Source organism: Anas platyrhynchos, chromosome 8 (genome assembly GCF_047663525.1).
Source record: "Anas platyrhynchos isolate ZD024472 breed Pekin duck chromosome 8, IASCAAS_PekinDuck_T2T, whole genome shotgun sequence".
In the NCBI taxonomy this organism is placed as follows: Eukaryota; Metazoa; Chordata; class Aves; order Anseriformes; family Anatidae; genus Anas; species Anas platyrhynchos.
The window spans coordinates 19,668,008-19,680,151 of record NC_092594.1 but is presented as its reverse complement, the minus strand read 5'-3'; the positions used below and the strand labels follow the sequence as shown (position 1 = coordinate 19,680,151).

The window sequence follows — 12,144 nt, the reverse complement described above, 5'->3', positions numbered from 1 at the left end:
AAACTCACACGTTCCCAGCGCAGGCTGCTGCTTGCTGCAACACCAGCACCCAAATTTCGCAAGCTGCTAACTCCTGTTTTACCTCCCGTTCTCAAACGTTGCCCAACTTCTTCTGCACTGTCAAGTGAGAACCTAACGAAGAGAGAAAGGCTACAGCAAGATGAATCCTTTTGTACTAAATAAGAACATTTGTATTTCACTTCCAGCTCATTTCTCTTTTTTTTAAACTGCTGCTGGCTCAAATTTATCCTTGCTAATGCTGGAGCTAACATGCGAGCTCTAAACCAAGACACACACAGAAGCACTATTAACCTCCTATTTTAATCAAGGATATTTTGCTCTAAACAAGAGAAGACTTTCCACAAGCACACACTTCCCAGACTAGACAGGCTTTCCATTAATGGATGGTCTGGAGAACAAACCTGTCCCGATCGGCCTGCTTTGTAAAGAAGTCTGTCTTGGAAGAGAAAGGCAACAATTGCTCAATTGAATTGATCAACCAAGAAACTAGGAAGAAAAAAAAAATATTCATGTATGCTTGCTTTGGAGGCTTGACCAAGGATAAGGATGCTGAGTCTCTGCCAGTGAGGAGGGGTGTGGTTTCTCCTGCTGCAATTAATTTATAACACTATCTACAGATTACAGGTAAAAGGAGCTTTTTTTCTTTAATGGATCTGAACCAATCTTTCCTCCCAGTATATGTAATACTGCTTATCTTCCCTCCAGTATCTCTCATTATTATAAATAAGTGGAAAACAATGCAGTTGTCTCATCTGCCTGCGCCTCTCTGCTCAGCTTAATATTCACTTCAGACATATGAAGTAAATCTAGAAAATCCACTACTGCATCGCACAGCTTACTTTCCTACAGCTTTAGCAACCAGATAAAAGTTCAGGAAGTGATTCTGATACACAACAGCATGAAAGAGGTGTTGCTGTTTGAGGCACTGCTTCCCTCGCGGAGCCTTGTGTGAGGGCAAACCCCACTACGCAGCTGCACAAGCAACACCACCAGCACCACTCCTGGCCCGGAGGTACCCATTCAATTGTAAAACATCATTTTCGAGCCATACCAGATTCCCTTCCTTAGGCAGGGAAGATTGTTATACATGTAATTGTAGGTATTCTGTAGAAAATGATCACGTCCTAATTACATACCCAGGTAGTTTCGATTCCGGCTGACTGCATGCAGGTAGCTAGCTCATCTGGCCTTGGTTAGGAGGTCATGACAACACTGAGAAGCCTGGGGTAGTTTAACTAGGTTAAAGAGACAAATCTTTTTTGCTGATAGAAAAGCAGTGCGACAAAAGCTGAAATTCTTGCCTTACTAACAAGCAATGCAATTGATGTTAAACTGGTCACAAGTTATGGGGTTTCAGGATGCTCTGGCATTTTGCTATTGATAATGGAAGTGCAGAAAGCATAAGGAAGCCTCCAGAAGAATTACTCCAAACCAAGAACTGTTAATGTAGAGACCCACATAAAGCAAAGCTTTTGCAGACCTGTGCATAAATGCTTCTACTTCCATTTCACCCAGAGGTTAAATTATCTGATCAAAATCTTGTGCTGGAAAGAAAAAAAATCAGTTCATATTTTTTCCACTTCATTTAGACTCTGTAAAACATTAAATCCTTGCCAGTAAAGCTGCTTAATTAGGAGCACCAGAGCACAAGGTTGATGCAGCTCATGAACCACAACTCCTGAATGGTGGTGGCCTTGCAGAACTCGCCGTCAGGAGGTGCACCAGAAAATGAGAAAAAAATATTGAGAGGTTGCTTTGACAGTAATTGAAGCAGTCACTTTTTTTTTTTTAAAGGGGATGAGGTTATAAAACCACCTTCAAGCAGCAGTGACAGCAGAACATCAGCAGTGAGCGTTCCAGATATCCTCGGTGTGGGAATTGTGCTGCTCCACTGAAGATGACTTTTGGGTGATGGTGAGCCCGATACCAATAGCTTCCTGAAACCTGCATTGCTCTTACTCCTCTGAAACCAGGCTACTTCTTCAGCACAAAGTGGTGAGATGTATTTTTACCCTCACATTTCCATCTTAAACAGCCCCTTCAGCTACTTCATAAACCTCAAACCAAGTACTGCCTAGCTCTCTGAGTAGCTTCACGTAGCCAGAGCTCATCTCACTGGCTCCTTTGTTCCAACCACAGATGTCAGCAGATAGATGGCACTTCAAAAAAAACAAAACCACAAACAAAGCCAGGTGAACTTATCAGGGGACAGGATAGCAGAGGCTGCTTGTGTATCCTTTGTGACTAATACAGAGGAGACCACCTTTTGTTGGCGTTTGAGATCAGGCAACAGAAGCAGACTCCAGTACCTGCAAACCTTGCTTGTTTCTTGCAAGGACTTACTGCTTGCAGCGTCTTGGAGCAAAGCCCCCTGTGCAGGGACAAGAAGGGGCAGCAGCGTTATTTGGGGAGTGGGGTGGAAGAAATATTAGAAGTAGGCCTTCCTATCCAAAGGCTGTGAGTTCTGGGGGAAGAGAGAGCAAGCCTGCCCCCTGTAAAGCCTCGTATTACAGAGGATGAAAAAACGAGGCTGAGCTCTCTCACAAAGACACCAAGAACAAACGGAAAAGAGGAGCTGACAACTCACAGTAAGCAGGTTTCTAGGCTTCATCTGAAAAAAAAAAAAATATGTAAACCTTATAACAACCTAATTAATTGTTTGATTCAGCATCTTTACAGCCCAGCAGGACATGTATCAGAATTCAGTCCAAGGGTCCAACAGCAGCACTGCAGAGGTTTGATGGGGGAGGAAAAATCATACCAAAGTTTAATTTGATAAGCAAATGCTCCCTGAATACAAATCTGCTCTTATTTGCCCTCCACAGAATACATAAGGGTGTCCCTGAGCATTACCATAATACAAGCAATTTTCTATTAACTGATCCTGTTGGGGATACAGCACATGTGAAGGGCCCCACAATACATACTGCTGCTCCTCAGCTTGCATGGTACAACGGGGAATAAAGGATGGAGCTGGGAATGAAGTCAAGGTTCCAGGTGCATTCCTGACTTGGGTTCATCCATTATACAACTCAGACCTTTATAACAAATTGATGGTTACTAAAGCAGCAGAGTCCCAACAGGGGAGAAACACAGCCACTTACAAGTTTAATGACAGCTGCAGAGACTTTGCGCCCCCAGCTCACAGCGTGTACCATACCAACGCAATTTCTGATTGTGTGGGGGTGCTGCTATTTTCTTAAAACCTAGGAAACAACAAGAACCTGCATGGACCTCTGCTTACAGTGGAGTGAACTGCAATCCATTATCCATACAGCTGCACCGCCGGGATCAGCTACTGAGCTGTAGTGTCAACAGTACTCAGAGTTATGCTAACCACTGTGTCATTCACTTGCTCTAGGAAGGAGATGACTCCAAGAAGGAAGACGTCAGTCCCATCTGCATCACGCTTCTCCCGGCACTGGGAGAGATGCGTTGGTAAGCAAATATCAGCTACGGAAGTCTGAATGTAAGTACTGCCTTCATTCAAGCGGTATGTGCAACTTTGATCTTTCTTCACTTCTAAAAAACATCACCCCCGTGGCAATTTTCTGTGATTTATGCAGGAAAAAAGATACACACCTCACCTTGCAGGAGGAGAGAGAAATTGAGTTTGTAAATGTAAACTTAAAACTAACAAATGAAAAAAAAAAAAGAACCACCTACACTTCTTGGAAAGGCTATTCTTAAAATAGAAGCTAGAATGATATCAGACTGCTGCAGTACCACAGGGGACCTGAACTTCCAGGGCTGAACAAAGGCGACAGCCTCATCCCCTCTGCTCGCACAGGCTGCTCTGCATCTAGAAAAGGAAGAGTTAACGTATGCATTATGTACCAGCTACCTGCTGTCATGCCGTGTCGAGCCCTGAAACAGCAAAACAGGGGAGCCGAGGCATTTTTTCTGCCCCCAAATACCCCTCAGCAGACACAATGAGTGCACAGAAGCCAGTGCTAGGGGCAGTGCCTGAAACCCTTCAGCCCTGTCCCTGGTGCTCGCCCCCATGCTGGGAGGGAGCTCGGCGGGCACCCTGCAGCCGGGGAGAGGTGGTAATGAAAGAGCATTTACCAATATTTGTCTTCTTGTACGAAAGAGTCCAACTTAAACACTTTCTCCTGAAGCCTATAATTTGCATAATCACATTACCAAGATGGTCTTTCACATGGACTGAAGTGTCAAAACATTGAAGTTTCAATATAATGCACGAACCATTAATAATAGAGGATGTTTTTCCCCAAGACGTTCTCTGCAGTTGGACTTCCAGGGCTGTGAAGAGGAGTAAAACACTTATAGAGTAACTTTTTTTTTTAATTAATTCTCTTTGGCCAAACAAACCAAAGCCCCAAAATGAGTGTTTGAAGAGATGCAGGTATGAAAGAACATGGACATGTTCAAAACAAAGGAGCATGCATACTGAACTACTGACTTTTTTTTAATGTCTAAGGTAGAAACTATTCTGCACACAGCAATAGTTTTCAAGTGGCATACAAAACAAAATATACCATGTATGTTGGTATGCATAAGTAATAAGGTAAGATTTGGAAGAAAACCTCAAGCATGCCTGATTTTATCTTGCAATATTCTAGCTGCCACTGAAGATCCGAGATTCCCAAGCAAATAAAAGGAGGAAAAGACATGAAAAAGATAGATTGTAAATATGTTTTATTTCCCTTCTAAGGCTGGAAAGTGTGAAGCAGCTAAGTAAAAAAGCCAAAAATGTCTTGTTTAAAGCACAGCCAAAGGCCAGGGAGAAGAGGGCATTTAGAGAGGAGCGGGAAGCTATCACACAGCTTCCAGCTTCACAGCATGCACGCTACGGGGCTTAGGCAAGTTCCACCAGAGGGAAGAAAATCTTTGAAGATTTTTAGGAGGGGGAAAGAAAAAAAAAAAGAATAAATCTGATCAAAGCTACGTCTCCTAGCTTTCTTAAAAGCCGATCATTCTCAGCTTGCCATAAACTGCTGTGTGTATCAGTCACAAGGGAAAACTACTGCATATCCAGCACACTGCAATGCCACACCAGAGAATAACCTGCAAGAACACCACTTTGGGAGATGCTGCTCAGGAATGCCGGGGCCAGCTTCCAAGGAACCTAAGTCGAGCCCTGCTTCAAGCAAGAAAAGATGAAGCAGAAAACATCAGGTCCCCTCCAGGGACACGCTCTCACTGCTGCCTGCACAGCCACCTGGACCAGAAGGAGGCAAAGGATGGTCTGGGTCTGACCACTTCAGGCAGGCTTCTCTCCCCTATGACAGATACACTTCAGTAATCTGAAGCTTCACTGCCGTCTGAACAACTAGTGGAGGATGCTGTGAAAATAAGCAAACCTGAGCCAAAGACATAAGTCAAAATTCTGGGCAGTTTTGAGACCTTAAACTTTTCAGCAGCAAACAAGCACAAAAATAGGAAATGTTCCTCCTGTTCCCCCCCAGTCCCATTGAAAATTTCAAGTTACAAGGGACATATTTGCACTTGATACAAGTTACTCAGGAATGTCACTGAATAAGCAATTTGGTTATTTGGGAATGACAAAGGAGGTTTCATTTCTAACATTCATAAGTCATCCAAATTAATTAGTGCTTTAAAATGGCAATGAATCACTTCCCGAAATAATTTGTATTGGCTAAATTAAATCCAGTGAAGGGAGCCAATTTGTTGATTGTAAATTATCAGAATCCACGCTAGCTCATGTGTATGCTGCGTACCATTTATTAGGCTACTGGGAAACAAAGGATGGCTACTTTTCATCACTGAACAAGATTACAGCCCTATTAAATGACCAGCTTATTGTGAAATAATTACAGGTTTCTATTTAAAGAATTCAAGCCAGACATCATTAAGAAACAAAGCTGAGTGTTGAGGGGAGTTGAAAAAAACAAACGGAGGAAAAGCTTGCTTTCCAAAGAGCTGCACCAAAAACCTACCTGAAGGGAATATTTCCATCTTCAAAGATTAACGAAGGTTAGTTCGGAGATGTAAGACTAGTTATGAAGATCTCTGTCACACGAGTGCCTAAAGGCAGCCTGAAGCCCCAAAGTCCCACAGCCTGCTTCTTGCACTGGTGGCTGGACAGTTGTTTCCAGACTCCTCTAAATTGAGCTGACTGTTGTGGAGTGCCAGCAAGGTGAGGAAATGCGCACCAGCACCTCCCATGTCATGCAAAGCAGATGGCTGCACAGCGCTGCCGTGCCCCTGCTCTTCCCCCTGCTGCAGTCCTCCCGGCACACAGCCCCCAAACCCTCTGATTAGAGCTAGGTACCTTGGACAGTCTGCAGCACTGCTCTCAATGCATCCCCTTCCTTACCCCTCTAAAAGACAAAACATGTATATTTTATACATACACACACAAATAAGTAAGGCTTTACCTAAGCTAATTTACATAGCATTTTCCTGCTCTTAGCTTTATCTCCTTACTCGCATCGAAACCTTGACATTTCAGCTTGAGAAATCTTTCCCCAGCTAACCTGCTTATCAGCAGTAATGAATACTCATGCAAACAGGTACAAAATTAAATGGAGTCTTTACAGTGATTATGATAGATTGAGCCACGCTTAATCTACATAATCAAATTGCTTCTGTGTTCAGCAGTAATACCTTTTTGCTGTCCTGGGAGCAGGTTCAGCATTGGTTTCTCTTTTGACAGCTTCTTTCTGAGAAATGCTAACCATGACTGGGAAAGGGGCTACTTGACATACAACAACTGAAGAGATGTGTGATTCACATCTTGGACTCTGGAATATGGCAAACTGGGTCCAAACAAAAGGTGTCCCCTTTATGGAAGAGGAGAACATCATGTCTTTAGTCTGCTGAGATGCTAACAAAATAGAAGAATGTATGCAGCCATCTCAAGACCAGATTTGGGTTTCAAATCAAGTTAGATAAATCCTACCGAGGTGCCAGAAATAAGGGATGATAGGTATATTAAAAAAAACTTGACTTGTGAAACAAAGATTTGGTTCTGGGAGGATTCTGAAATGTGTCTGTGATCCTGCTTCTAACGTACCAACTCATATTAGCAGGTCACTTTGGCCAACAATTTCCTGAAGCCTTCTCTAATTTTCAAAGAGGAAAAAAGTGACAAATGGCATTACCCACAAAATACTAATGACTGCCTTAAAAAATAATAATATAGCCCGTTTACCTTTGTCCAAAATGCAGCATCAAAAGAAGCACAAAGGCTTGCTCCCTGAAGTACATGCTGAAACGTTTCTCTTTGAATAGTCTAACAAATACTACCCTACAAGCTAGTGCTCATTTCTAAAAATTACTTAACTGTAAGAGTTGAAAAATAAATAAGCCTTACGCAAAAAGCTAATAAGCACTTACAGAGAACAGTTTCTCTAACTCAATACAGCTTCAACATGTGGAAAAAACACACTGCCTGTACCTCCGCAGCTGGAGAAGCGACAGCTAGAGTAGAAAGGTCTCTGCATCATCCTAAGCAGGGGAAGACCAAGAGAGGGGGAAACAACAGTGGATTCTGGCAAGGACTGCTGGCACAGCTTGACTTTGGCTCAGGAGAAAGGAAAAAGCTTGAATTATACAAAAATAGATTTAAGAAAGAATCAATGACATTTCATCTGAAAGTTCTGGTTTAAGTTTTAATTAGGATCCACGATTTTGCACTTAAGTGCGTGAAATGGAGCACATGTACTTCTGCTTCCCAAGATAACTGACAGATCTGAAACTTACTCATCTCAAAAGGTTAATTAAAGAACAATCCTTGAGAGCACCGCCATGGGGAGACAGAAGAGTCTGCTCCGCTGGAGTGTCCTGGGGAAAAGCTGGCACGCTACACCCGCAGCCCCCTGCCTGAAAGACTCCCATTTGCAAACCAAAGTTACTGCACAGTGACCACTGCTGTGGAGATGAGCAAGATGGTGTTGAACTGGCCCAACAAGGCACAGAGACCAGCATAAAGCTTACCCACAGTGTTTGCTACAGCTCTTTGGCAGGCTTCCTAGCCTGTGCTGAGCTCTGCACTTCGACAGAGGTATCCTCCAGCAGAACCAGCATGACCACCCCCAGCAGTAAGAGTAGGTGTGGTAGCTCTTGTAATGAGGAAACTAAGGCCGGGTGACTCACTCAGGATCAAAGTCTGCAATTAAGCTAGAAATAGGCTGTAAGTTTGCCAATTCCCAAACATGCTGACAGCACTGCAAGGCAAAGGACTTCTCTCATCCGAGCATCATTAAAAAAACACGCCGGCTTTTAGGGAGCCCGTACATACGCAGCTCATTTGAGGATCTTGTCAATTTAAGAAACGTTATCAAAAAGGAGAATAAAAGTTCCATCATTTGAGCAAGACTTTGCGGATGTAAGTGACCTTTGGCTGTGCAGTAATTTAATTTCCAAAGAACATGAGCAAAGTCTCAATTAGACCTGAGAGGACCACTGCACCCTTACAAGAGGGAGGAGAAGTGTGCGGGTGCGTCGCCGAAGAGCACTTCACATCTTGGGGAGGCTGGAGGGATGGTACAAGGAAACATGAAGGCTTCTTGGCAAAAGCAAGCGTGACTGCTTGCTCGTGATGTAAAGCAGGATGATACGCACTGCAGACATGTAAAGCAAAATGCTCAGCCAGTGGCTCTCAGATCACAGGCAGCTTTTTGCTGTTTTCATTACAAACTGAAGCCAGGTACCAAGGCTGCCATGGGAGAAACACTAATTTGAAAGTAGCCCAGGGAAAAGCGGAGGAGTGATAGGAAAAAAAATCAGAGTGGTGACGGATTCTGAATGCTGCTTAACAAGGGAAAACTTGAACGTTATTTGGTGCAATCTTTGTGGGCCTGATTTAACTGTTCCTGTACTGTTATGGTTTTGAATTCTTACATTTTCATTGCACAGATTTTTTCATTTTTAGTTATAAAGAATTGTTTGACAGCCCTTGGTGACTGCTCAGAAGTTTCCCAGCGGTTTGAACAGCAGGTTTGTAAAGCACAATAAGCCCAGTAAGGAGCGGGCAGCAACAGAAATAATGCAAGGGCTGAGACCACAATTATCGTGTGGTCTGAAGGAAAGCTGGACAGGAAGTCAGCAGGACAACCCAACAGAAAAACACCGTAGTAAAGAAAGTTAAAGAAAGGGCGTATGTGGACCCAGGTTCCCACAGCACATTTTTATCCAGTGGAAACAAAATTACACAACTTCCAATAGTCACTCTTCATCTGAGATGTGCCATCTGTATATATGAAATCCCCAGACAGAAAAACATCAGTGACCCTACATCATTTACTCTCGTGCCCACTGTTCCAACTGAAACACCCCACTTTTCAATTTTCAATTGCAAGTGCGATCTATTATTTCAGATGCTTGATCTTTGTTTATTTTTATTTTTTCTTTGCTCAGAAGCTTTCATCTGACATTCGTGACAGAACTGAATCACAGTTGTGGGGGCAGTTTCTTCATACTGAAACAGATTGGTAGATGTTACCCTTCCGAAATGTTATCTTTGTGAATGCAATGTCTCAGGACATCAATTAGGCAACATTCCATTTTAGCTTCTTGGTAAGACTGCATTTAGGATGAGCTCTTCTCCTCCTCCTCCCAGCAAACCAGTTAAATATCTGATCTTCAAACACTTACATACGAGAGAGTCACTTGCTCAAGGTTTTTTTTACACAAGGTTTTCAAAGATACTCAAAATTTACAAGCAGCATTCTTGGCCTCCAAAGCAGCCCCACGCCTGAAGAACACTCACAAAAGTGGATTCAGGTCTGCTTGCAGCATCAGTACATGCTTTATGTATATGAATTGCCTGTCACTGAGGTAACTGCAGCCTGGGCTCACCTTTTACATCTTTACATATCTAAACATGTGGCATGTATTTCAATGAGCAAGCCCATGTGGACAGCGTAACATTTAAATAAAGGTGCGCAGTATCTGTAAATGTTAAAGCAACAAAACTGCTGCACAACACACAAACAAATTGCATGTCAGAAACACACTTCTGCTTTGGGGGTTTCAGATACAGAAGAAAATAAATTCAGACACAAGTGGAAGAATTTAGACCACAGCAATCTCTTGTCCCCCAGCATTCCCCCCCCCCCTCCCAGTCCACAGTGCTTCATTTACCCTGCAGCTCTTGACTTTCTTACACTGGTCTGTACTATCCATGAACATGGAAACACCAAATGCAGTCAAATCCTCAGCGGTGTCATTCCCTAAGCAAGCAGGAGGCATCTCTTTAGAACCCAGCCAGCTGAACGAGCAGGAAGCTTACCCCATCTGGAAGCGCCCTCCAGCAGACAGCACTCACAAACTCATTGGTGTCATCTTCCTTCCTGTCCTTGTCCAGGACGCTCTTGACCGTATCAAACTTGAACGTCAGCAGTGTCTTTGAGAGGCCCTTATAGTATAGGTAAAGGGAATTATTTTCACTTCCTGGAAATAAAAAGTAAATATGCAAGATTACATTCTGCAAAGAGGCACAAAAATAAGGCTTCTTAGCTCTTTTGTTGTTTAAAGACGTGACACTTCCTCCTAGTAGTTATCATTGTGCTCACGGTGCCTTAGCAACTTGGCATGCTACACAGCAAACTTTCACAATGCTTAAAGCAGAGCCAGGCTTTATTACAAGACAACTATAAAATATCCAGGACCCCAACCTTCCTCCAGAACTTCCTTAGGGCCCAGCAATCCGAGGAGTGCATCTACACTAGCACGTGAAATGCCTGCTTGGCGTTACAGCCATGAGGCAGGTAGCACTGTCAGTTTTGCTTGCAGTAATCAAATATGACAGCTTGGTCTATGGAGGTTTAAGTAAGAGAAACTATACAGCGTGAAGACTTTGTTTAGAAATCCATCCCAATTTCTGCCTTGCAAGCTGTGGAGAGATCAGAGAACACACAAGCTAAGGTCCTCCTCCCTGCTGCACTGGAGCAGCCATCCCACTCATCCCACAGGGCTCAGCATGCCATTGCTCTTCCACCAAGACTTGAGGATTTGCAGAGTTTCAACAGCCTGACGTAAGTGGCAAAGAGACAAGCTTCCAAAGGAGTAACTGCTTAAGGGTGATTTAATCTTCTGGAAGCTGTTCACACTGAGGGTGTCATTGCTTCACCATGCAGAATGCTGTACGAAGTGACAAGAATGTGACTACTTGTGTGGTCCAGGCTACTGACCTTTCTTAGAAAGATACAGGAGGATGTGTCACTTGATAAACTTTAAAGACAAACACTATCAACAGCAACTGCACCAGCAATGAGTTTTTGGTGACAGCGAACCCGAATCATCATATACAAAGACCTCATCTTTAATGAGAGGAAACCAAGTTCATAACTCCTTAAATCAGGCTCCTTACACCATTCCCCATGAGGGGAGAGGAGGATGGAAGCTCAGACCGATCCTCTAATTAAGAGGTCCATGCAGCTATGTGGTACCTTGCTGGTATGCTTTGCAAACAGAGAGGCAGGAGCTCCAAGGAGTCACTCTAACATGTGTCAGGGTGGCTGCTCTACTCACCACAGGCAATGTAGTCTCCATTGGACGCCAGCCCTACAAAATTCTTCTCATTGATGTGACCCTTGAAGGAGCGCAAACAGTGAGGTTTCCCTACGTTCCAGAGCTTCAGCTGACTGTCTGTTGACCTGAAAACAACACTTAAAGTTACACTGCTGCCATATGGCAGGTAATCCTCACTTGAAACGCTGCTCCTCAACACTCTGCTTGCAATGTAAGTGTAGGAAGTCTTGGTGCACTCCGTGAGATTTATTTCACTTTCAATCACATGCAACCCAGCTTGAACTTGGAAAAGGATCACATCATTTTAAAAGACCATCAAAATGCATTACATGTTTGAATAAAAAAATTCCTATTACTCTCTCCTTTTCTCCAATCAATTGCAGAATTCTCCCCTGAACTGTACACAGCCTGTGGTCCTTCACCGCCTCCTCCAAATCCTTGCAGATCCAGGACACTTTTTTTTTTTTTTATTTAACCTCTACAGAATAGACAAAGGCTGTTCCTTTCTGCCTGCTTGCTCCAACTCTCATTCATGCCTTTACAGCACTCAAGGTAGGAAGCAGTCTCCTCCCCTCCAGCTGCCCTGAAAGGAAGATGTTCTTCTCCTGCCCAGCATCCGGGGACTGCCTGGATACAAATCTCAAACTTTCACTGTTTTCA

The 12,144-nt window shown here is 43.5% G+C and overlaps 1 protein-coding gene across 3 annotated transcripts in view; it reads right to left on the bottom strand.

The window, feature by feature from the left end:
* The window catches only part of COP1 (COP1 E3 ubiquitin ligase), a 124,382-nt gene that overhangs the window by 21,040 nt on the left and 91,198 nt on the right, over positions 1-12,144 (bottom strand). For all 3 annotated transcript variants that reach the window (XM_038182924.2, XM_027462374.3, XM_027462376.3), the window contains 2 exons: positions 11,485-11,609; positions 10,244-10,404 (listed from right to left, as the gene is read on the bottom strand). In XM_038182924.2, the coding sequence (XP_038038852.1) occupies positions 10,244-10,404; positions 11,485-11,609 (286 nt within the window). The remainder of the gene's footprint in view (positions 1-10,243; positions 10,405-11,484; positions 11,610-12,144) is intronic.